Raw genomic sequence first — 26,462 nt, forward strand, 5'->3', positions numbered from 1 at the left:
ACGAGGTTAAATTGGAAATTTTAGTCCTGCTGGTATAGGAATCACTGATTGAAAGAAGAAAAAGAAGAATGCTGAGCTGATGAAAGCACATGCACTTTAATTAGATAATTTTTCAGTCTGCCTTCATGTTACCAAGCAATTGATACATTAAAATATAAAATTCAGATCATTAAAGATCAAGATGTAAATCCCGCAGGGACCAAGAGAATTATAATATGCTGGGAAAGACAAGATGGGATGAATGGCCTCCTATGTGACCTCATATGGCCAGGTGTTACGCTATAAACAAGCCCTGGTTGGCATCCAGCTCCTTCAAATGATTACAGGACAAGCTAATGCCAATTCCTACCTGTCAATGCCAAGATCTAGCCCACACTGCTCCCTCAACTGAGGCAGGAGCTCCTCCTTTGATTGGCGCACCGTCATGCCTTTAGCAAACACAGCATCGAGCAGAAATTTACAGGGCTGAAATACAAGAGCACAAGTAGAGTATACACACAACAATCTTTTATTTAAACACTCTTCGTTCATTGGAACGTCATGAGGGCTAAGAGTATTGCACTTCCCAGGTTTAAATTTTTCCAGTTACCAAAATATATTTGCACGTTCATCAGATACACCTATAATTGTCCTGATGCAACAGGAAAATAGGCTCTAGAACTTGCTGGTGGAACATGGACAACAGTACTTATTACCCATCCCTAGTTGTCCAGAGGCACGAAAAGTCAGCAATGGTGTGGAACAGGAAGCAATTACATTCAAAAGCCTATTGTACAAGAGGAATAATAATAATAATCTTTATTGTCATAAGTGGGCTTACATTAACACTGCAATGAAGTTACTGTGAAAAGCTCCTAGTTGCCACATTCCGGCGCCTGTTCGGAGGGAGAATTCAGAAAGCCCAAATTACCTAATAGCATGTCTTTCGGGAGCACCAGGAGGAAACCCATGCAGACACGGGGAGAAAGTGCAGACTCCGCACAGTGACCCAAGCCTGGAATCGAACCTGGGACTCTTATGCTGTGAAGCAACAATGCTAACCACTGAGCTACTGTGCTACCAGTCAGGTGGTTTAGTCACAATACAGTAGTTTTTCAAGGTTATTCTATGGGTGCATGTCCACAAGTTATTGATACACTGATGGGAATTGAACACTCACTTTGCTAGTCTAGTGTGAAATTGACTAACTATTGTTAAGAACCTTGCCAGTGTTAAATGCGAGGGTATCCCAAAACCCAGAAGGGTAACTTGGAACACTAGTTCTTAGTGATGTATATTTCTAATGTGGTATACGGAGAAAAAAGATATGTGAACCAGGGAAGAATAGTCCAGTCATTGTGTGATCAGTCAGTAAATAAATTTTAGGAATAAAAAACACACAAGGACTATAATATACCACAACATTTAATTACACTGATGGCCAAACACACACAGTATTACATGAAGTTACCCTGTGTGTCCCAGCTACTTAAGTTTCCTGAAGTTTGAGACACCCCTTTGTTCCCAAACAACATCAAATATTATATAACTCGGAGTGAAATCCAACAGATAATTACCACACAGAGATTATTTGGCCAAGTTTGAGAAAACCATCTTTAGTTTCAGCAAAGGCAAAATCTTTTCGATTCGAGTTTCGGATCTTAACCAGCTGCCCGTTTAGCAATAACTTGTGGGGGTGAAACCTACGCAAATACGGGGAGAATGTGCAAACTCTGCATGGACAGTGACCCAGTGCCAGGATCGAACCTGGGACTCGGCGCCGTCAGACAACAGTGCTAACCACTGCGCCACTGTGCTGCACTACCTTTTAAAATATTTTATCCCGATTTCATTTAAAAAAAAATCTTCCCTAATTCTTAGTTCCCCATAATTTTCTATTTCAATGGATACCGTTCCAAACAGGCTTTGTGTAGTGAGTTAAAGAAAATTTTTTCGTGGGGACAGGCAGAAAATTTGCCTTCCTCAGTAAATCAAAGATTTAACGACACGGGGGCCGCCACTTAGCCCATCATATCTATACCGGTATTCCCACAACCTCTTCTGCTTGTGATCCAATGGTAATTTGAAACTTTTGGAGCAGCCTACTGACAAAGTTGCATCAGGCAGAGTTCAAAGGAAGCCACCTAGCTCTGCACAGTTTTAATTTGTGTTTGATGCTTGACAGTGTTATGAGCTATTACAAGCAGCCTTTTATAGTATTCTCAAGTAATCCATGACACTGGAATGTTATTTTACAGGGTGATATGTGGTTCCCAAAAGGCACAAAGAAAACTGCAAAAATCCCCACTACTTCTGAGGCAAGTACTTTGTAGATTTACTTCAGCTACATTTTTCATTTTAATATCCTAATGGGTATTTTTAAATGAACTTCTTGGGGTTGCATTTGCTGCAATTTTACATGCCACAGGTTACATTTCACTGCAGGTCAGACTATTGTAAGACATGGTTTATGAGGCACTTATAAAAGACTGTCAAGTATAGCGAAAAATACCATTACACAACACTGAAATCACCTTTTTTAACATTCACTCTAACATGATCCATTGCAGAGATAGTTTAAACTATTCCAATATTTTATTTTTTTTCAAAAAGAGAAAATTACTTCACCTATCTTTAATTGACTTACAGGTCGTGTCGCTCATGGCTCAGTGGGTAGCACTCTCACCTTTTGAGTCAGATGATCAGCCATGATCTAACTCAGGGGTGGGCAAACTACGGCCCGCGGGCCGCATGCGGCCCGCCAAAGGTCTTTATGCGGCCCACCAAGATCAAGTTTAAAAAAAAATTTTTTTTTTAATAAGGTTAATGGGGGGGGGGGGGGGGGGGGGGGGTTGTTGGGTTACTGGTATAGGGTGGATACGTTGACTTGAGTAGGGTGATCATTGCTCGGCACAACATAGAGGGCCGAAGGGCCTGTTCTGTGCTGTACTGTTCTATGTTCTATGTTCTATATGAGGCGCCCAGAATCATAACCGGGTGAAGCGCCATTTTTGAAAAGTAGAGAAAAAGAGGGCTAAAGGCAGGATGCCGCCGGGGGAAGCGCTGAGGTATATGCCGCACGCTAATTGGTTACAACCGGGACTATTAATTAATATACTATGCGGCCCTTTAAAATTGTGAATTTCTGAATGTGGCCCTTGCACGGAAAAGTTTGCCCACCCCTGATCTAACTGAATGGTGGAGCAGGCTTGAGGGACCACACAGTATTCTTGCTTCTATTCCTTGGGGCATGTTCAAGCCACACTCCAGAAACCTGAGCAAAGAATCTAAGCTTTCCATTCCCAGGTTTAAGGCCAAATGCAAAATTACTATTCACTGAGTATAATAGAGTCGAGTATAATAGAGTCAAGTAAACAGTCTTACTTACCTCTGGATCATTCACAAGTAGTTGGTACACTTTAACACGATATTCCCCTTTCCGTAGAGCTCTTCCAAGTCGAATAGTTACCTGTAGATTTATTTTTAAACATTAATTCCAACTTATACAATGCTATAGCTTATGTAATGAAAAAATTGCAGCTAATGTTTGTGCGCAGATGTAACTGGCTACATATGAGAAGGGGGAGAAGGTTGAGCCTTCGTGCGGACCACAAGGGACAGAATTTCCCCCCAAAATGGCAGTGTCAGGTTCTCACTGAACATCAGCGTGTTTCTCCCCAGAATAGCGGGCAGGTCTTCGCTCCAGAGCTTCTACACTTTGTCCAAAAAAAGTAGGGGGTACGCATTTTGCAACCGTTCCTCATTGGGTGTGAACGCGATTGTGTCACTGGCGAAGATCTCATTCTCGCGGGAGTTAGCAATCATAGCGGGATTTGCGCCTGCGTCAAATCATAGAATTTACAGTGCAGAAGGAGGCCATTCGACCCATTGAGTCTGCACCAGCTCTTGGAAAGCGCACACTACTTAAGCCCACACCTCTACCCTATCCCTGTAACCCAACAATCCAACCTAACCCAAGGGCAATTTAGCATGGCCAAACCACCTAACCTGCACATCTTTGGACTCTAGGAGGAAACCGGAGCACCCGGAGGAATCCCATGCAGACACGGGGAGAATGGAATCCCACGCAGACACGGGGAGAACGTGCAGATCCCGCACAGACAGTGACCCAAGCGGGAATCGAACCTGGGACCCTGGCGCTGTGAAGCCATAGTGCTAACCACTATGCCATTGTGCTGCCCCTTATGAAATAAATTCATAAGATATAGGAGCAGAATTAGGCCATTTGGCCCATCGAGTCTGCTCTGCCATTCACTCATGGCTGATCACATCCTGGCCTTAACTCCAACATCCTGCCCATTTTTCATAACCCGACAACCCCTTACAAATTAAAAATCTGTCTAACTCCTCCTTAAATTTACTCATGGTTCCAGCATCTACCGCACTCTGGGGTAGCAAATTCCACAGATTCAGAACCCACTGGAAGAAGTGTTTTCTCCTCAGCTCTGTTTTCAATGGGCTCTGATAATTCTCCTCCCCATATCTCTGTGCATGAACACATGGACAACTGTCATTTCTACCTCAGGGAGATAGAAGTCACTGACCCAGTGACATTATCCGTAATTTTGTCATGAAAATATTCCGCCGCAAAATGTTTCAGTTGAAAACCTTGCTGCCTGTACCTAACAAGTCCCATTTGCCACCACTGTGCTCACTGTCTTATATTGGTCAACATTCTGCCAATGTCTTGATTTTAAAATTCTCACTCTTCTGTTCAAATCTTCCAGAAAGTTGCCCCTTTCTATCTCTCCTCTAGCCCTCCCACCTTCCGAGATCTCAATGCTCCTCCAAATCTGGCCTCTTGCTCATCCCTAATTTTCACTGCTACACCACTGGCCAACTGTGCTTTTAGCTGTCTAGTATCTTAAATTATGGAATTCTTTCCCAAAACCTCTCCATCTCCGTCTCCTCCTTTAAGATGCTGCTCAAAAACAACCTCTTCGACCAAGCTATTGGTTGCCTGTCCCAATATCTCCCTATGCGGTTTGATCTCACATTTTACTGGATAATCACTCCTGTGAAGTGCTTTGGAATAATTTACTGCATTGAATGTACCCTATAGAGACAAATTGTTCCAGAGTTACACTGGATAGTTAGAAGTTGTGCCTTTTCTGGAATGTGCCAGTAAGTGAAAAAGCACTAGTGGGCAAAGAGTGTATAATCTAACATAAAAGACAACGTTGGCCATATTTTTCAATTGCAAACCAAGCTACAGACACTTTTGATACCAGCACCACTGCCTGTGTTGCAAAGTGATCATTACCCATTAATGATCATCTTTACCATACAGAAATAATAAAGTAGGGTTGCAACTTCATGTAAAAATGTTGATACAGCCCATTTTATTAAAAATTTAGAAACATTTAAAAAAGTGCAGTAGAAATGAGTTTTTGTGTCACATGAATTTCAACCATTCTCTTCATTCTACGACGTGCTGAATATCTAAGCAAGTGAATTAAAAAGCAATCATCGCGACTTTTTCCCCCCCCCAAAGGCAAACTATCCTCCTTACAGTATTTCAATTTTATTCTCTCCCTTTGACTGTTTCCCGTCACTTTCACTACAGGTCAAGTATTCTTTATCTGTAAATCCAAAAACTGCACTTTTTCTGAACCTCGTTGCCCGTTAGCACGGGAAGTCCCTGACCCGAGCTAAGGTGCACTTCGCCGACCACACCCAATCTTTAGCTCGGGAAATCTACTTGTTTGCCTTACTTTTGTGTTCAGCTGCTGCGAGGGTTTTTGCTTCTGACCCATCCCTACCATGGCAATTAACTTCAACCAAGAAAACAATGCCCTTAAGCCACATAATGATACCTGATCCAAGTGGAATCAGCAAGTCTTTGCAAGAATGGATCTGAGTGCCAAGTCTGATCTCCCATCGGCTGTTTTTCCTTGCTTCATCAACTGCTTAACATGCATCATACCATTGAGAGAACAAAACCTTTTCTTCAACCCCTCATTACTAGCTTGGTTTATACAAGTCATTACTTCTTCATCCTGACTATACTCAGTACGTTAGGGGATATCACATCTGAAAACTGAAAATATCCGAAAACCAAAATGCAATCGGTCCCGGGTGTTCTGGAGAAAGGACACTCAGCTGGTATTTACAAGTGAGTTTGCAAGTCAGCAACATAGTCTCAGTGTCTGTTGGAATCTCCCTGCAAAGGCAGGGTTGAGATCAGGAGTTTAGTAACCTGGGAACAGAAGGAACAATTTTCAAGAACACTACTAAGAAGGTAAAGATTTGGCTAACAGGGATTTTCAGGATGATGTGAAGTTTTAATGAGTAAACGGAGGAAAATATATTCCCCTTCTGGAAAGTGGGCCAATAACTACAAGTCATGAATTCCAAATCATTGGAAAACGTTCTAAAGGGGATGGATGTGAGGAGCAATTAGTCAAGACGTAGAACACTCTTCCTGGTGTGGTTGTGGTAGGTGATTCCATAAACAATTTAAAAAGAGAGTTGGACAGATACTTCAGGATGAGGAACTTACAGAGCTATGGACAAAAATGCAGTTCTCTGTGGCTACAACGTGTATTTATGTAGTACCATTAATGTTCTGAATCATCCCAAATCACTTCAAAGGAGCACTACAAGGCAAAATTTAACCCCAAGACACATAAGGTGGCATTAATGCAGGTAATCAAAATCGTGGCCAAAGCGATAGGTTTTAAGGAATATCTTAAAGGTTGACAGAGAAGTGGAGAGGCAGAGACACTAAGGAAAGATATTCCAGAGAACAATTGCCAGGACAGCCAAAACACGCCAAAATGCAGCCTCCTGCATTGTAAATTTCTATGATGCCATAAACACTCTTTACTGCTTCGAGAAGAGCAGGTGATTGTAGTATCCAGGACAGACTAAATGGAGTTGAGGCACTGAGCAGCCATGATCTAATCGAGTGATGGAAAAAGCTTGAGGTGCTGAATAATCTGCTGCTGATCCTATGTTCTAAGTTCCCCGAGTAAGAATGTAAACGGAACTTTAAAAACACTAACCTACAGATCACTGGTTAATAGAATAAGCGGCACTAAAATTTCAACCAATTTGTTTACAAACATTAAATCTTCAAATACTGCAGCGTATCACCTACCATTATCCTCGAGTATTTATAAATTAGATATGTTAAGAACATGTACGTTCTCAGTGGAAGACAGGGTCAACAGCCTATCTCCTCAATATCTCCCCAATCAATCTGCAGGTTAGTCATCAGAAAGTTCAAACTTTTTTCTTAAACTCCCAGGTCTCATAAAAAGGACATCAACCTGAAGCGATAGCTTGAATCTCTCTCCACAGATGCTATGCATTTCCAGCAAAATATTTTTATTTCAGATTTCCAACATTCACAGCATCATGCTTTATAAATAAATAAACATTTAAATGTTTCATTCTGATAAAAAATATTTATGTAATAGTGAAGGATGAAGTCATTTGGAGATTACGGAATTCACTGTAGAGATTTAACGTGTAACATTTCTCACCTTGTTGTCATCAGAAAATGAGGACAGAGTCTCATTTAATCGAACACTCTCAAACTCCTGGTTGTTAGCATAGACCCGGAAGACTTTAAACTGGGATGATGGAACTCCAATATATGGCTCTAACTGCTGCTTGAAGGCAGCAAGTGTGATGCGCTTATCAACAAACACCAACAAACCTGCAAGAATAAAGTTAGTATAAAAATCTGGCATGCTAACAGTAATTCACTGCATTGCATTAATGCAATTTTAACCAATTTGTTCAAATCACTTGCATTTATTTACATAGTTAAGGACATCATTAGGGTTGTGTAAGCTAAGAGTAGTAAGAATCCCAATTGCAGAGCACCTTGCTACAAAGTTACTGCTACCATGACAGAGATCCTTCATCATCAAAGACCCTGAAGGCATTTTTAAAATCCTGCTCATGCTGATGGTCTGCACTTCTCAGTCCTGGTATAGTCATTATCAATACCAAAATAAACTTGCAGACTTGCAATGACCAGGAAAACACAATTTAACAAAAGCATTGTTGACTCAGATTTTGCTGGAGTGGGGCACCTTACAGCATACCACATGAGATAATCATTTATTTTCCTCCATCCTTCAGCTCAAAAACATTCTGTCCTGTAAGTTGCTGATTCAGCACAGTGAGTGCAATTGGTTAACGGGCACCTCAGTGAATCGAACGACCAACAATTTATTTCCTTAATCTGTTACGACCCCTTGAGGGAACCTTCAACCAAAATAACCAAATTTACCAAATGATCCCCCAAAAAAATGTCCAACAAGATTTCACTTTTGTAACTTTAACTTAGCACAAATCCTTATTTATTTAAATTAAACATGAATTAACAGGCAAATGATTAATCAAATATAAAGTTAAATTTTACTTTCAATAGACAATACAACAAAGATACACCTTACACAAGTATTTCCCTTCTGAATGTACTGCATCAAGTTGCTACACAATTCCACAATATAGAAACATAGAAAATAGAAGCAGGAATAGGCCATTCTGATTCTGGACTATGCCACCATTTTCTAGGTTTCTATGAGAACCCCTATCATTCTTCTGAACTCCAGCAAATATAATCCTAACCGACTCATCTCTTCTAATATGTCAGTCCTGCCAATCAGTTTGGTAAACCTTTGCTGCACTCCTTCTACAGCAAGAGCATTCTTCCTCAGATAAGGAGACCAAAACTGCACACAATATTCCAGGTGTGATCTCACCAAGGTCCTGTACAATTGCAACTAGACATCCCCGTTCCTGTACTCCAATCCTCTCGCTGTGAAGACCAACATATCATTTGCCTTCTTCAAGTCTGCTGCACTTGCATGCTTACCTTCAGCGACTGGTGTACAAGGACACCAAGGTCTTTGCACATACCCTTCCCTCAATAAATAGCCAGATTCCTATTTTTGCTACCAAAACCGAAAGTCTCACATTTATCCAAATTATACTGCATCTGTCCATGCGTTTTCCCACTCAGAGTTTGTCCAAATCACACTGGAGCATCTCTGCACCCTCCTCGCAGTTAACCCTCTACCCAGCATTGTGCCATCTGCAAATTTGGAGTTATTACATTTAATTCCCTCATACAAATCATTAATATATATTGTGAATAGCTAAGGACCTAGCACAGATCCCTGCGGCACCTCACTAGTTGCTGCCTGCCATTCGGAAAAAGACCCATTTATCCCCATTTTTGTTTACCATCTGCCAACCAGTTTTCTATCCATCTGAATACACTACACCCAATTGAATGCTCTTTAATTTTATATGTTAATCTCTTATGTGGGACTTTGTCGAAAGCCTTCTGAAATTCCAAATAAACCACATGCACTGGCTCCCGTATCAACTCTACTAGTTACATCCTTGAAGAATTCCAGTAGATTTCCCTAACATAAATCCATGCTGAATCTGTCCGATCCTGCCACTGTTTTCAAAGTGCTCTGCTATTAAATTATTTTAAGAAGTCTCACAACACCAGGTTAAAGTCCAACAGGTTTGTTTCAAGCACGAGCTTGAGCTCGCTCCGAAAGCTCGTGTTTGAAACAAACCTGTTGGACTTTAACCTGGTGTTGTAAGACTTCTTACTGTGCTCACCCCAGTCCAACGCCGGCATCTCCACATCATTAAATCATTTATAATGGACTTTAGCATTTCCTCCACTATCTATGTCAGGCTGACTGATCTATAATTCCCTGTTTTCTCTCTACCTTCTTTTTTTAAATAGTTACATTAGCTACCCGCTAATCTGTAGGAACTGTCCCAGAGTCTATAGAATCTTGGAAGATGACTACCAATGCATCCCACTATTTCCAGTGCCAATTCCTTAAGTACAGCGGGATGTAGATTATCAGGCCCTGCGGCTTTATCAGCCTTCAATCCCATCAATTTCCTAAACACTGTTTCCCAACTAATACTGATTTATTTCAGTTCCTCCCTGTCACTAAACCCTATGTTCCCCAATATTGCTGGTAAGTTACTTGTGTCCTCCTTTGAGAAGACAGAACCAAAGTATGTATTTAGCTGGTCAGTCATTTCTTTGTTCTGCATCATAAATTCATATTTCTAACTGTAAGAGGTCCACATTTATCTTCACTAATCATTTTTCTCTTCACATACCTACAGAAGCTTTTACAGTCAGTTTTTATGTTCCCCACAAACTTACTCCCATACTCTATTTTCCCCTTCTTAATCAATCCGTTTGTTCTCCTTCGCTGAGTTCTAAACTGCTCCCAATCCTCAGGTCTGTTGTTTTTCTGGCCGACTTGTATGCCTCTTCCTTGGATCTAATACCATCTCTAATTTCTCTTGTGAGCAGTGATATAGCCACTATTCCACTTTTGAGCCAGACTGGAATAAACAATTATTGCAGTTCACCCATGAGCTCTTTGGATGTTTGCCATTGCCTATCGTAGCCAACTCAGATTTCAGTTTCAGAATCAACTACGTTACTGTACATCAGGGCAGCACGGTAGCATTGTGGATAGCACAATTCACAGCTCCAGGGTCCCAGGTTGGATTCCCGGCTTGGGTCACTGTCTCCCCGTGTGTGCGTGGGTTTCCTCCGGGGGCTCCGGTTTCCTCCCACAGTCCAAAGATGTGCAGGTTAGGTGGATTAGCCATGCTAAATTGCCCTTAGTGTCCAAAATTGCCCTTAGTGTTGGGTGGGGTTACTGGGTTATGGGGATAGGGTGGAGGTGTGGACCTTGGAGAGGGTGCTCTTTCCAAGAGCCAGTGCAGAATTGATGGGCCAAATGGCCTTCTTCTGCACTGTAAATTCTATGATTCTATGATCTTGATGAAGAATTCTGTTACACTATGGTCGCTAATCCCAAGCGGCCTTGCACAACTAGATTGCCAATTATTCCTTTCTCATTACACAATATCCAGTCTAGGGTGTCCTGTTCTATAGTTGGTTCCTCAATGTATTGATCCAGAAAACCATCATGTGAACAATGCAGGAATTCTTCCTCTACGGCAGGATTTTTCAAACTGCGATAGTGGATGAGCGACACGCAGATGTCAGGGTGGTTGCAGAGTGATGTGTCACGGCGTTTCTGTTGTGGTCCAGACCAGATTGCTGGAGGGGCAATCTGGTCTGGACCAAACAGAAACGCCCAATGGCCACTACTAGCATTTTTATTGAGAATATTGGCAGCTGCCATCTTTTAAATGAGGAAATTAGGCTGTGTGCCGTCGTCTGGCCAGAAGTAGCAGCACGGAGCTGGTCAGCACCCTGTATATATGTGCTTTTGGTGCCACATGACGGAGAACTTGTTCCTTTTTCTAGCTGCCAGCAAGCAAGACTAGAGGACTGTGAAAAGTAAGTAAGAGTCGTCTAGAGACACAAATGGGCAGTATACCTACTGGCCAGGATCCCACATATGAATCTGTTGGAGAGAACTGCACAGGGGAGTCTAGGGCAGGACAGAGCAGTACTAGTGTTAACTCTGTAGAGGGCTCCAGAGCTTCTGGTTAACAGCCTACAAAGGAGAAACTTAACTCGTGAACAAAGAAGAAACATAACTTGGGAACAAAGCAGTATAAAGATGATTTCTTGAGGTATGGTTTTTGTCAATTGTACCATGTAAATAAGAATGCAAAGCCCATGCATGTTATATGCAGGGAAGTACTGGAAAACTAGAGAAGTTTCAGATTTTGAAAGAGAAGTTAAAAATCCCTTTGAGGTTAAGACCCCCGATTAAGTTATTAATTTATAGCAGACATCGAATGAAAAGCTGATGGTGCTGTACCTGACCTGTGGCAGCACCTTAGAAACATGGCAAAAGCCAATGAAGCTGTCAGCATTCTGCAGTAGCTTCCCCCAGGCATATCAAATGCTGAGTAAATCAAGATTTTGTTGCTATTGCCCTTCACGACGACCCACATGCATGAGGTTAATTTTCCATTCTCACAAAGTGAAGATGGCACAAAGGAATGGCTGAAGTCTGCACCAGATGTGTGCATTGCCCTCTCCTCCTGTGAACTTGATTGGAGTGAGATTGTGAGGATCAAGCAGGCTCCCCTTTTGCATCAAAGGAAGCAAACTTGGCATATGTTGGCCCATGTGGGTCGCGAATGTCCACTGTGTGGGTCCGGAAGGTCAATCGGTTGGCAAAGTGGGCCCCAGGAAAATAAGTTTGAAAGACACTGCTCTACAGTATTGTTACAAATTTGATTTGCCAAATCTGTATGCACTCAATTACAGATGTTCCTTTATTGAATGCATCTCTGTTTAATACTACTCCCAACATCACCACTACAGCTTCTGGGTCTATACACAATCTCCACTGACATTTGTTGCCCTTTGTGTTTCTCTGCTCTACCCATACAAATTCCACATCGTGGAGCTAATATCCTTTCTCACCACGGTGTTAATTTCCACTCTTTTAAAAATATTTTTATTCTCCATTTTCACATTTTCTTCAGAATTTACACCCCAGCAACAAGCAGTAAACGGTAACGAATACAATGTCAATCCTCTTATTAACAACGATCCCATCCTCCCATCAGCCCCACACAACGACCCACCTGGCAATATAAGCATCAAATGAAACAAAACCTCCCAAGGTGGAAAAAAGGAAAAAAAAAAAATCAGGAATCGCCTATAGTCACCATTGACGTATATAGTCCACCCCCCCCCCCCCCCAACCCCCCTAATATTCAACGCCATCCAATCCCCGAAAGAGTACCGTGAATGACACCTGTGAATTGTAGACACCCTCCCCCCACCCCCCCAGACTCCTCCCCTCCATTTCCTCTTGTAAACTCCTCCCCCCAACCTCGGTTCCTTATCCCAACTTTTGTTAATTTCCTCTTTAATCAGTAATGCAACTCTGCCTTTACCTTTTTGTCTGTCCTTCCTATACACCAAGTACCCCTGGATGTTCAGTTCCCACCCCTGGTCATCCTTCAGCCACGTTCCATAAATTCATCTATGTCATACCCTTTTACTTTATTTGCATGATTAATTCATCCACTTTGTTGCAAATGCTCTGCATGTTAAGGCACAAAGCCGTATAGCTTGTCTTTTTAACATTACTTATCCCGTTCCCATTATTTTTCACTGAGGCCCTGTTTGATCTGGCCTTTTGATTTCTCTGCCAATCACTTTTCTTATTCCCTTAACTGTCTTTTGTTCTTCATTCCCCACCACCACTGACTCTTTGCATAGGATTTGGATAGTCAGAGGCTTTTTCTCAGGGTAGAGGGGTCAATTACTAGGGGGCATAGGTTTAAGGTGCGAGGGGCAAGGTTTAGAGGAGATGTACGAGGCAAGTGTTTTTTACACAGAGGGTAGTGGGTGCCTGGAACTCGCTGCCGGAGGAGATGGTGGAAGCAGGGACGATAGTGACATTTAAGGGGCACCTTGACAAATACATGAATAGGATGGGAATAGAGGGATGCAGACCCAGGAAGAGTAGAAGATGTTAGTTTAGACGGGCAGCATGGTCGGCACAGGCTCGGAGGGCCGAAGGGTCTGTTCCTGTGCTGTACTTTTCTTTGTTCTTTGTTATTCCCAGCCATCAGCAAATATTCCCCCTAGGGAGTCCCATTATGAAGGATGTAGTAGTAATTTAGAAATGCACAATATAATCAAGCAAAGCAACATGGCTGGATAAAGGGGAAATCCTGCATGACAAATTCGTCAGGATTCTTTGTGGTAATGAATTAAATGAAAATCGCTTATTGTCACGTGTAGGCTTCAATGAAGTTACTATGAAAAGCCCCTAGTCGCCACATTCTGGCGCCAGTTCGGGGAGGCTGGTACGGGAATTGAACCGTGCTGCTGGCCTGCCTTGGTCTGCTTTAAAAGCCAGTGATTTAGCCCAGTGAGCTAAATGAGCCCCTGGTAATGGCAGGATAAAGGGGAACCAGTAGAATAATATATTTAGATTTCCAAAAAGCATTTGATAAGGTACCACACAAAAGTCTACTTACTAAGATAAACCCATGTGTTGGGGATGGTATATTAGCATAACTAAGGATCGGCTAACCGGTAGAAGACAAAGTTAGGGTAAGGGGGCATTTTCAGGGTAGGAACCTGTGGGCGACACAATGCACAGCTGCCTCATGGCGCTGAGGACCTGGGTCCGATCCTGGCCCCGGGTCACTCTGTGTGGAGTTTGCACATTTTCCCCATGTCTGCGTGGGTCTCACCCACACAACCGAAAGATGTGCAGGGTAGGTGGATTGGCCACGCTAAATTGCCCTTTAATTGGGGGGAAAAAAAAATTGGGCACTCTAAATTTATAAAAAAGGATGGCAACCTGTGACTAGTGGAGTGCCAAAGGGATCCATACTGAGGTCGTATTCATTTACTTTTTTTTAATAAATTTAGATTACCCAATTATTTTTTCCAATTAAGGGGCAATTTAGCGTGGCCAATCCACCTACTCTGCACATCTTTGGGTTGTGGGGGTGAAACCCACGCAAACACGGGGAGAATGTGCAAACTCCACACGGACAGTGAACCAGAGCCGGGATCGAACCTGGGACCTCAGCGCCGTGAGGCGGTTGTGCTAACCACTAGGCCACCGTGCTGCCCGTCGTATTCATTTGCAATACATATCAATGACTTGGATGAGGGAAGTGAATGCACTATTGCCAAGTTTGTGGCTGATTAAAAATATAGGTGGGAAGGCAAGTGGTGTGGATGACACAGAGTCGACAGAGGGATATAGACAGGTTAGGTGAATGAGCAAAAACCTGGCAGATGGAGCATAATGTAGGAAAATGTGAAGTTATGCACTTTGGTAGGAAGAATAAAGGAGCTGAATATTATTTAAATGTAGAAGACTGCTGAAAACTGCAGCACAGAAGGATTTGGGGATCCTCATGCATAAAGCACAAAATGCACGTTCAGCAGGTAATTGGGAAGCTAAATGGAATGTTGGCTTTTATTTCAAAGGGAATGGAGTATACAAGTAGAGAAGTCCTGCTAAAACTGTACACAGCAGTAGTTAAATCACACCTAGAATATTGTGAACCGTTTTTGTCTCCTTATTCAAGGGAAGGGTGTATTGGTATTGGAGGCAGTCCAAAGAAATTTACTGGATTGATCCCAGGTCTGGAAGGATTTTCTTATGTAAGGTCAAGTAGGTTGGGCCTGTACTCATTGGAGTTTAGAAGAATGAGGCGCAACCTTATTGTGATATACAGGATTCTCGGGTGGTTTTACAGCTGAATGCGGAGAGGACGATTCTTTTTGTGGGAGAGTCTAAGACTAGAGGGCATAATCTCAGAGTAAGGGGTCACCCATTTAAGACAGAGATGAGGATTTTCTTCTCTCAGAGGGTAGTGAATCAGTGGAATGCTTTACCGCAGAGAGCTGTAGAGGTTGAGTTGTAAAGTATATTCAAGGCTGAGGTAGACAGATTTTTAATCAGTAAGGGTATCACGGGTTATGAGGATAAGGCAAGAAAATGGAATTGAGGATTATATCATGTCAGCCATAATCTCATTGAATGGTGGATCAGACTCGATGGGCTGAATGGTCTACTTCTGCTCCTATGTTTTATAGACTTGTATAAATACTGCAGCTACAAGAGCCGGTCAGAGGCTGGGAATTCTGTGGCAAATAATTAATCTCCTGACTCCCCAAAGCCTGTCCACCATCTACACGGCAGAAGTCAGGAATAGAATACTCTCTACTTGCCTGGATGAGTGCAGCTTCAACAAGACTGAAGAAGCTCGACACCCTCCAGGACAAAGCAGCCCACTTGATTAATACCCTATCCACCACCTTCAACATCCACTCACTTCACTACCAATGAAGTTGCAGCAGTGTGTACCATCTACAAGGTGCCCTGCTTACTAAGACTCTTTCGACGGCACCTTCCAAACACTATCATACCATCTAGAAAGACATAGGCAGACGCATGGGGAATACCACCGTCTGTAAATTGCCCTCCAAGCAACACACTATCCTGACTTGGGATATTATGGTTCCTTCACTGTTGTCGGGTTAAAATCCTGGAACTCCCTCCATAACAGCATTGTGGGTGTAGCCCACATGGGACTCCAGTAATTCAAGGCAACGGCCCCCCACCACCTTCGCAAGGATAATTAGGAACGGACAATAAAAATGCAAGCCCAGCTAGCGATGTTCACATACCCTGAAAGAATAAAAAACAATTGTTGGCTGCTTTCCATTATCTTGCTCGTAAGAGTCCCTGCATTTATAACTCAGATGGCTTTATATCGTCCCCAGATAACTTCTCCCTTCTGATGGGCCAACATTCTTTACAATTAGCAGCCATAGTTTGATTCTTTGGGCACTTTTGTTTGAACCATCAATTCTCACAGCAGGTTTACAGATAGTTATGTTTCTTTTAATTCACTTGGCTTTTCCTGTACAATTTCAGTTTCAACAGTCTTTCCCTGAAACCAATGAAGACAGCAATACCATATCTCCAGTCAAGTTGTTTCCTAACAAGAAACCAACATCTCCAACAGGTAAATGACACCCAAGGTAACACTGGTGCCTAAGCCACATTTAAAATTAACCTTCTACAAACAATTTCCCTCAATACCCTGATTCAATATCTTTTTATTCAGCGAACCTTTTGGAGAGAGCTTCATATCACCTGCCAACAGTGATTGTGCTGATCCTGTATTTCTATGGATAATAACCAATTTGCTTGCCTCACCAGATAAAGGTGAGGATCATTTTAGGTTGCATGTTGGTTCCCTTGAACTACACTTGCACTCGTAATCTTCACTTCTATAAACTCTCAAAGACTGGGGTCTTTTCCTCCCTCCCCTTCTCCTCAGCAGGGCCTGACCTCTTATCATCAGCCTGCCTTTCATGCCAATTTCTCTGGGAAATTCCAAAGTGGGAACCTGTTGATAATCATCCTATGGGTCATCTGCTATTACCAAGACTTCCCTTGTTTTTTGAACCTTGTGGTGTTTCAAGGTGAGACCTTAGCCCTAAAGGATCACTATTTTTGATTGCTTCCACCAACAACCTATACCATCTATCAAGCACCAGTTCCTTTGCTATGACAAATATTACAGAGCCTATGCCCTTTCTCAAATTTCTAAATTCCTGCCTACAGGACTCTAGCAGCAACTCGTAAGCATTCAGTATAGCAGTCTTTACTTCCTCGTAATCACACAAGTACCCTGCTAAAAGAATGAATACACTTCCAGTCAATTCAAATTTGTGGAATTCTCTGCCAAATTAAAATTAAGAGCTGTTTTCTGTGAGTCAGCCATACTTCGCATTAACACAAGTTCACATAACCAGAACTCATGCTCAGTTGAGATTTTTCAGCTCCATCTCTCTTTCTTCTCTTGCAACACACCAGAATTTTGATAACTGTGTCCTCTTGCAGCACTTCCTTGTTCTTTACCAAAGCCGTTTTCTCTGTCTGTCTTTTGTGTCCTCTCTGCTGATCTTCTCTTTTTGCAACCATACATGGTCTTAACTTTCTTCCCATTGGTACTACTTACAGATCAAGGGTCACCAAGTCACATGGGCCAGTATTCCATATTATCCAAGAAAATTGCAATTGATGCCAACTCTTAAAACTTTTCAAGCCTTCTTAAAAACTGCAGAATCAGACATTTTAACTAATTTACAAATGTGCCTTACTATACTGCTTCCAGATCACAGTAAGAGAGTTTTACAACACCAGGTTAAAGTCCAACACCAGTCTACTCACCAGATGAGGAGTTGCGCTCTGAAAGCTAGTGATTCCAAATAAACCTGTTGGAAGTTAACCTGGTGTTGTAAGAGTTCTTACTGTGCCCACCTCAGCCCAACACCAGCATCTCCACATCATGCTTCCAAATTAATGTCAGTCACAATACGGAGATTTGAAAGCTGATGAGAAAAAAAAAAGAATCATGGAAAAGGAAATTGGGTGAATTAGATCTGGATAATTAGGTGCAGAAAGAGAAATATAGAGTAGGAAATAAAAGCAGAGTTAAAGGAGGGAAAGCAAGAAAGGAAAATTAAAAATTTGCTACCTACAGGAATTGAAACTGATTGTTAACATTCTGGGCTGGAGAATTCGTGAGGCATTGCCGGAACAAACCATTTTACAGCCAGTTTAACAGGTCATTGAGGCACAAACGCATCAATGTTGTGGGCGAGCTACTGTTTGAATAATACTATTAGTAGAGAGGCATAAATTGCCGCAATTTGTGGTGATTCACAAATCACTAGCCATCACTTCCTCACCCTAAATTGCCGATTTACACACTAATAAACAGCAGACACCATTAATCTCACCGTTATTTTGGCAGCATAATCTGGGTCATTAATGCACTGACTTTCCACGATCATTGGTTTTACAGTCTTAGCTGACTTATTAGTGTGCAGAGATGTGGTTAGGTGTGGTTGCACGGTTGTGGGGATAGAGCAGGGGAGTGGGCCTAGGTGGGGTGCTCTTTCAGAGGGTCGATGCAAACTTGATGAGCCAAATGGCCCCTTTTGCACTGTATGGTTGTGTCCCCCTGCTGGTTATCGACACCCTGCCAGTACAAATAGGTTCCCTGTATCCACTCCAGTAAAACTCAAAGTGATATAACTTCTATTAATTGCAAACTTTTTTGAACAGCATTGTTTATTCACACTTTTTCAAAATAAATTTAGAGTACCCATTTCATTTTTTCCAATTAATGGCCAATTTACCATTGTCAATCCACCTACACTGCACATCTTTGGGTTGGGGGGGGGTGACCCAGAGCCGGGATCGAACCTAAGACCTCGGTGCCATGAAGCTGCAGGGCTAACCCACTGCACCACCGTGCTGCCCCTTTTATTCATACTTTTAATAGAAGCTTCAACACGCGGGAGTCTAAACGGTACAGTGGGTACAAAATTTCTGTAGTATAGGAACATTAGAGGGTATTATGAATTGGCTTTATTAACTTTTGAGGCAAGAGCACTATACTGTGTAATCAACGATATATATTATTCGGTTGCCAAGATGTTTAATTGCTAGGGTGTTAAATTAATTCTTCTCATTGGTCCTCACTCAGGAGGAGGAGGACATAGGTACAGAATTCAGGAAATGGGACTGTCAAGACCTTGAGCAGTTTGCATAGCAAGTGAGGAGGTATTAGAACAAAGGCCAGTACAGTACAGGTACAGGCCAGGCCCTTTGGCCCTCCAAGCCTGCGCTGATCCTGATGCCTGTCTAAACTATAGTAGATTTTGATGGCCTTAAAAATAGACAATCATCAGGCCTGGATGAATTGCATCCAACGCTGCTGTGGGAAATGAAGCAGGAAATTGCAGGGACTCTGACACAAGTTTTTAATTCCTCTCTGGCCACAGGGGAAGTGCCATAGGACTGGAGGATAACTAATGGGAGACATTCTCCAACCCCCCCCCCCCCCCCCCCCCCCCCCCTGGAATCGAACCCGGGTCCCTGGCACTGTGAAGCAACAGTGCTAACCAATGTGCTAGCGTGCCGCCAAGATATAGATGGTTTGGTCAGATGGCCTTTAACCCTGATAAGTGTGAGGTGATGCACTGTGGAAGAAGAAACAGGACAAGGGAGTATGAAATGAATGGCAGGACAGTAGGGAGCTCAGAGGAAAAGATGGATCTTCGGGTACTTGTACATAGATCCCTGAAAGTGACAGAGCAGCTGAATAGAGTAGTCAAGAGACAAATGAGACACTTGTCTTTATCAGTTGTGGTGTGGTATAGAATGTAAGAGCAAGGAGGTTAAGTTGGAGCTGTACAGAATATTGGTTGGGCCACAGCTGAAGTTGTGTGCACATTTCTGGTCACCTCACTATAGTAAGGTGGTGATTGCACTGGTGGGAGTACAATGGAGATTCACCAGGATATTGCCTGGGATGGAGATTCTGAGCTACAAGGAGAGACTGGTAGGCTTGGATTGTTTTCTTTTGAGCAGAGCAGGCCGAGGAGGTGAATATGGTTGAGATGATTGAGTGGTTTGGACAGGATAAATAGGAAGCAGCTGATTCCCTTGGATGAGGAGTCAATCACAAGGGTTTTGGGGTTAGGGGCAGGAGATTCCGAGGGGATTTGAGAAAATATTTTTTCACTAAGAAGGTGGTGAGAATCTGGAATGCCCAGCCTGGGAATGTGGAGGAGGCTGGAAACCTCAACTTTTAAAAAACACTTGGATGAGCACTTGAAACACCGTCACACGCAAGGATATGGGACAAGTTCTGGTGAATGGGATTAGGGGTAGTTACTGTCAGTGCAGACATGAATGACCCTTTTCTGCGCTGTACGACTCTATGGCCGATCGCTAAGGTCACTGTCCAACCGCAGCAAATTTGAGCATAGTGAGAGGGTATTTTCCGTCATTGGGAGAGTTTTCTCTAGATTGACCGCTGCTTTTAAGTCTTCAAAATGACCAGCTTTAGAGTTTCTTCAATTCTTTTTAACATCTAAGCTGCGATGGGCATGCCAGATCGGCAATAACAGTGTAAAAACAAAACATTCAGTTTCAGATGGCAAGGTTTATAATTTGTTTGCCAATACTTTTCTTCAACTGATAGGGTGGAGGTGTTGACCTTGGATAGGGTGCTCTTTCCAAGAGCCGGTGCAGACTTGATGGGCTGAATGGCCTCCTTCTGCACTGTAAATTCTATGATAATCTATAATTAATCTAGGACAAAGGTTCGGCACAACATCGTGGGCCGAAGGGCCTGTTCTGTGCTGTATTTTTCTATGTTCTATGTACAAAGGTACAACCCCTTTCTTCAGCACAAGTTAGGAAGCAGATGAAGCCCTACAGTCCACTAGTTATTCTGCTAATTGCCCAGCAGATCATGGATGCTTTCATTTAAATGTTAATTTAAAGTGGTTTAATAGAGATTTACTTTTTTTTTTAAATTTAGAGAACCCAATTCATTTTTTCGAATTCAGGGGCAATTTACCGTGGCCAATCCACCTACCCTCTTTAACCTGCACATCTTTGGGTTGTGGGGGCGAAACTCACGTAAGCATGGGGAGAATGTGCAAACTTCCCATGGACAGTGACCCAGAGCGGGATTGAACCTGGGTCCTCGGCGCCATGAGGCAGCAGTGCTAACCCACTGCACCACCGTACTGTCACTAATAAAGAGATTTAAGATTCAGGTTACTTGCAACAGGTGCCATTAATTTAGTGATTGGTTTATAAGGTTCTGCATCCTTGAGAAATACTGCAAGAATTTTAGTTCAATGGAATTGAGGAAGATGGAAAACATTGGAAGTAGCGATCCTTTCAAACTGAATGCAATTTCTCTAAGACAGTTTGAGCCATTACCACTTGATTGTTACATGCTTTCTACACTGTGGCTTCTGAAGTTCCAAATTCACCCCATCAAACGGTGTGGTATATTTAGTGATCTGCTGCAAAAGCAGAACTTGCGCATAAGCAATTAACTTAAAAATTGTAATTGCAATCCTGGTCACAAGAGCTTAACTATCAGAGGCAGAGAACAAAACCGACCTTCAGAAGCGGCCTTCCCTCCCTCAGGGAACCAGTTTTACAGCTTTGCACCCAAGAGCTAAGTGCTTGCTGTATCAAAGTTGAAAAAAACAAAGGGACTAATGGTAGCTTACGGAGTAAAATAATGGTAGTTTAATGGATAAAGCACGAGGAGTATCAGAAGTGCAGGGGATGAAAAAGAAGTAGCAGGATGTGCGATTGTGCTTAAGGTTGCATCCACCAAGTTATTGATCTCAGATATCCCATTGTGGGGATGTGCAAGTACTGGCTGCAAATTCGAAGATATAATACATTAAGCCACTCGTGCAAGCACCAATCATTCAGCATCAACTGCATGGCTGGGATGATGCACAACCTGAGGAAGAAACTTAAATTAAACTTTAAAAAAAAAACGCAAATGGCATATATTTTTATACAAAGCACTAAAGGAACTGTAATACGTTTTTTAAGTGCACATTTAAAGTACTATTAAGCCTCATGGAGCACACTATTCAAATAAAGACCAATTTTATTTGAAATTTTTAAGTCCAACTTGGTCTACCAGAGTTTGGAGCTGCCACTGAGAAATTGAGTTAGACTACATTTAGAATAAGCTTGCAGAATGGGAATTTAACTGGAAAATTAAATTCATTGTAAGAGTAATGTGATGCCTTTGGTAGCAGAGAAATCTGGCAGAGATACAGAAATCATTAATAATAAGTACACAGATTAATAAAATGCATGCATAGCACTGGGGTTTATTTCTGGAGATACAATTTAAAAACAGAGAAGTTACACTAAACTGGCATAGATTCTTTATTAGATCACACTTGGGAGTACTGTGAACAGTTCTGGCTTTCATATTATAACAAGTGTTTCAAGACACTGGAGAAGATTCAAAAGGATTTTAGAAAAGATACCAGACTGAGAGTTTACAGCTACCAGAAAAAGCTGACATACTTTTTTCTAGAACAGAGAAGACTGAGGGAGACTTGATGAGAGATCTTTAATTGAAATGATGAAAGGATAGATGAAGGGAAGATGTTTAAATGTTTCACTTGTCAGTGAAGCCAGGATTGGAGGCCATCAATATAAGAGGCACTAATAAATTCTATAGGCAATTCAGGAGCAACTTCTTTATCCACAGTGGTAAGAATGGGTAATTTGCTACCATAAGGAACAGTTGAGGCAAACAGCACAGATGCATTTAAGATCAGAAGAACACAAAACTAGAGTAGGAAGCCTATTGGCCCTTTGCGCTTACTCTGTCATTCACAAGATCACTGCTAATCTTGTATTTCAGCTCCACCTTCCTGTACTCCCTATTTCCCCATAGTATCTAAAACTCTATCCACTTTGGTCCTGAATATACACAACCATTGAGCATTCACATCTCACTGGGGTACTGTATTTCAAACTAACCTTCGAGTGAAAATAATTTTTCTCATCTTCGTCCTAAATGGTTAATCCCTTATTCTGAAGCTTTAAACACCAGTTCGGATTTCCTAGCCAGAAGAATCAATCCCTAGCATCTACCCTGTCAAGTCTCTTATGAATTTTATGTTATAATGAGGTCACGGGCGAAGAAAAAGAGTGGGTTCCTCCCACAGTCCAAAGATGTGCAGGTTAGGTGGATTGACCATGCTAAATTAGTGTCCAAAAAGGTTAGATGGGGTTACGGGGATAGGGTGGAGGTGTGGGCTTAACTAGGGTGCTCTTTCCAAAGGCTGGTGCAGACTCGATGGGCCGAATAGCCTCCTTTTGCATTGTAGATTCTATGAAAGATATAGCAGTGGGGTTCGAAGCGAGGAGACTCATATGGAGCATAAACACTGGCATGGACCAATTGGGCTGAATAGGCTGTTTCTGTTCTATGTTACATGGGATGTTGCTGTTGAAACAAATAAGCAGCAGGATTACCATATGCTAGCCTTGAGTCTACATAAATAACTGGAGGAATTTCGCTCTTTGAAATCAAACTAGCCATTATTTAGGAGGTTGATGGTGACAGAAAGCATACTTGGCAATTCTACCACCAAAGAACACGTATTAAAGTTCCTTTGACATGCACCCGAAACAAAACACAACATACTTTGCTGTCCATCACCTGATCCATCCTCAGAAGTGCACTGCTCTGCTTTGAAATACAGGTATCGTGTCAACCCTCTACCCTTCCCGTTCTCGTCATATTCACTATCTGTCCCAGAATCCTCCTCTGCTGTATCCCACGTTTCCTTCTTCGCTTCGTTGGCCTTTGAGCGACGGCTGTGTGTGATGCTGTGAGAGTCCAGCCCATTGGTCAGGGGGATAGGAGCTGTGTCTGCATTGCACAAAGTATCACTGCTGTGGCTGGAGCTGAGGATGTCACTGTCTACGGAGCTCGTGCTCCGGTCATTGTTTACATCAGAATCTGACCGCTCTTCCGATTGGAGTGGGGTCTCTGGATCAGAGGAGGGAATCCGGTTTTCCAGTTCCCTGTTGTCCACAGAGGCCGATGAGTCTGCCTCTTGTGATGGCGATTCAATGGTTTCAAAGTCACTGCTTTCTGCACTTTTGAGACCGTCGCCATTTTCTCCCGGAGTGCAGGACGACTGCCGTTGCTGCAGCAGTGACAAGTTCTTCAATTTCTCAGTGCTTTCCTCCAAAATGGCTTCCACAGGTTTCCTGTGCATCGAGGACCCTTTTGCACATTCATAGCTGTCTTCTTGGCTGCCTGGATCCCCAGCGGCCTTTTGGTAGAGACACCTTAGTCCTTGGGAGCCTGGCGATTGTTCTGGTAATGAAACATATAGTCGAATGGTATTGGCATGCTGGTCTAGTAGATGCCACAGTTGTGACTCAGTGAAGGCTGCTTGATTATCTTGGATGTCTGAGCTTTCAACAAATATCTAGAACAAATTAAAACTCAGGTTAGAAGAGATTTAAATCATTGTTCTACAGAAAATAAAATAAATGAACTGCAAGACAAATTATCACAAATCCTTAAAATCATACAGATTTGATGACAAAATATTACACTTCACGTGCTTAACATAGAGGTATCAGCCATGCTCAGTTGATAGCATTCGCTCCACTGAGGCAAAAGGTTCTGCACTCAAGCCCTACTCTCTAGAGATTAGAGCACAAAATCCAGGCCAACATTGTGTTAGTACTGAGGGAATGCTGCACTGGCTGAGGTGTAGTCTTTCATATGATATGTTAAAGTGAGGCTCAGCCTGCTCTCTCGGTTGGATGTAGTAGATCCCACTCCACTGTTTTTAGAGAGCAAGGGAGTTCTTCCTTCAACAATCCCTGCAACAACATCACTAAATCAGATTATCTGGTCGTTATCACACTGCCGTCTGTTGGACGGTGCACAAATTGGCTGCCAGATTTCCTACAATCCAACAGCAGTGGTTACATTCAAAAGTACTTCATGGGCTGTAAAGCGTTTGGGATGTCCTGCGGTCAAGAAATGGTGCTAAAAAATGTAAGTCTTCCTTCTTTACATGTCTGCATTCTGTTTGAGGCAAAATTCAGCAAAAAACAACAAATGCTTTGAATTCTACAAATCACACAAAAACATCTCATGATAAATCTCCATCTTTTCAAATGCATCTAATTTATGGTACAAACGCTCGATTAATGACTTCCCCAATATAAATTTGTCATTTAAACTGTACAATAATATAGATAATTCCGTGTATGTGATAGATAATTAGCTACCACTCAACTTAATCACAAATGGGATTAGCCAAATAAACATATTATGTTTTAGTTTAAAAATTCAATTTTTCTTCAGAGAGACAATATTTTATAAGCTATATTCAATTACTTCACTCTGCATATTAATTATGTTTTTTCACACTGAAGCTGTGTTTCTGTACACATCCTGCTGGTATTAAATTGGAATGGATCACAAATGCTGATTCATCACCTGGAATGGTTTCAGCAATCCAGCACCCTCTAGTTAGTTCTGCAAAATACCATTCATCTATTTTATTGCAAAATTTATTTTACGAACTCACCTTATTACTCCTGAAGAACCCTTCTGCCTTCAGTGTTTTGTTGGGCACGGAAAGCATCCGCAGGTCATTGCAACAGCGTTCCAGTACAATACGCATTGTCTCAGCGGAGAGTCCTGTCGCCTGGGATACACAGAAACAGCACATCCGCGGCCCATCAGACAACTCTCAGAATACAAAGAACAAAGAATACAGCACAGGAACAGGCCCTTCGGCCCTTCAAGCCTGCGCCGATCATGTGTTCTATCTAGACCAACCGCCTGTATCCTTCTATACCTCGTCTGTTCACGTGCCAATCCAGCTAAGTCTTAAAGTTCGCTAACGCATCTGCCTCAACCACCTCACTTGGCAGTGCATTCCAGGCCACCACCCTCTGTATAAAAAACTTCCTCCGCACATCTCTGCTGAACCCCCCCCCCACCTTGAACTTGTGCTCCCTTGTAATTGTCATTTCCACCCTGGGAAAAAGCCTCCAACTGTTCACCCCATCTATACCTCTAACAATTTTATAAACTTCTATCAGGTCGCCCCTCAGCCTCCGTCTCTCTAGGGAGAACAATCACAGTTTATTCAATCTCCCCTCATAGTTAATACCCTCGATACAGGCAACCTCCTGGTAAACCTTTTCTATACTTTCGCCAAAGCCTACATGTCCTTCTGGTTGTGTGGTGACCAGAATTAGACACAGTATTCCAAATGTGGCCTAACCAATGTTCTATATAACTATTATTTTTGAGCTTTTATACTCGATACCCCAGCCTATGAAGGCAAGCAATACATTATTTGAAAGCCGAGGAAAATCCCATAAACTTCTTGTTATATTTCGTCTATGTGGAGGTAACGGAGGGACATTATTGAGAAATCGACACAGTAACAAAGGAGCTCTGCTTATATGCTGTTCCACCTCCTTCACTGAAACAAGGGTGAGGGGTATTGAGTGGTTAGATAAGTTTGGTTTAATAATAATAAATAATAATAATAATAATCACTTATTGTCACGAGCAGGCTTCAATGAAGTTTCTGTGAAAAGCCCCTAGTC

At 42.3% G+C, this 26,462-nt stretch overlaps 1 protein-coding gene across 5 annotated transcripts in view; it reads right to left on the reverse strand.

The window, feature by feature from the left end:
• usp47 (ubiquitin specific peptidase 47) overlaps window positions 1-26,462 on the reverse strand; it is a 188,865-nt gene that overhangs the window by 14,748 nt on the left and 147,655 nt on the right. For 4 of the 5 annotated variants that reach the window (XM_038807976.1, XM_038807975.1, XM_038807973.1 and 1 more), the window contains exons 19-23: window positions 25,427-25,546; window positions 23,512-24,307; window positions 7,491-7,666; window positions 3,368-3,448; window positions 350-465 (exon numbers count right to left, since the gene is read on the reverse strand). In XM_038807976.1, the coding sequence (XP_038663904.1) occupies window positions 350-465; window positions 3,368-3,448; window positions 7,491-7,666; window positions 23,512-24,307; window positions 25,427-25,546 (1,289 nt within the window). The remainder of the gene's footprint in view (window positions 1-349; window positions 466-3,367; window positions 3,449-7,490; window positions 7,667-23,511; window positions 24,308-25,426; window positions 25,547-26,462) is intronic. The other variant, XM_038807974.1, reaches the window with a different exon arrangement.

Source organism: Scyliorhinus canicula, chromosome 9 (assembly GCF_902713615.1).
Source record: "Scyliorhinus canicula chromosome 9, sScyCan1.1, whole genome shotgun sequence".
Lineage (NCBI taxonomy): Eukaryota > Metazoa > Chordata > Chondrichthyes > Carcharhiniformes > Scyliorhinidae > Scyliorhinus > Scyliorhinus canicula.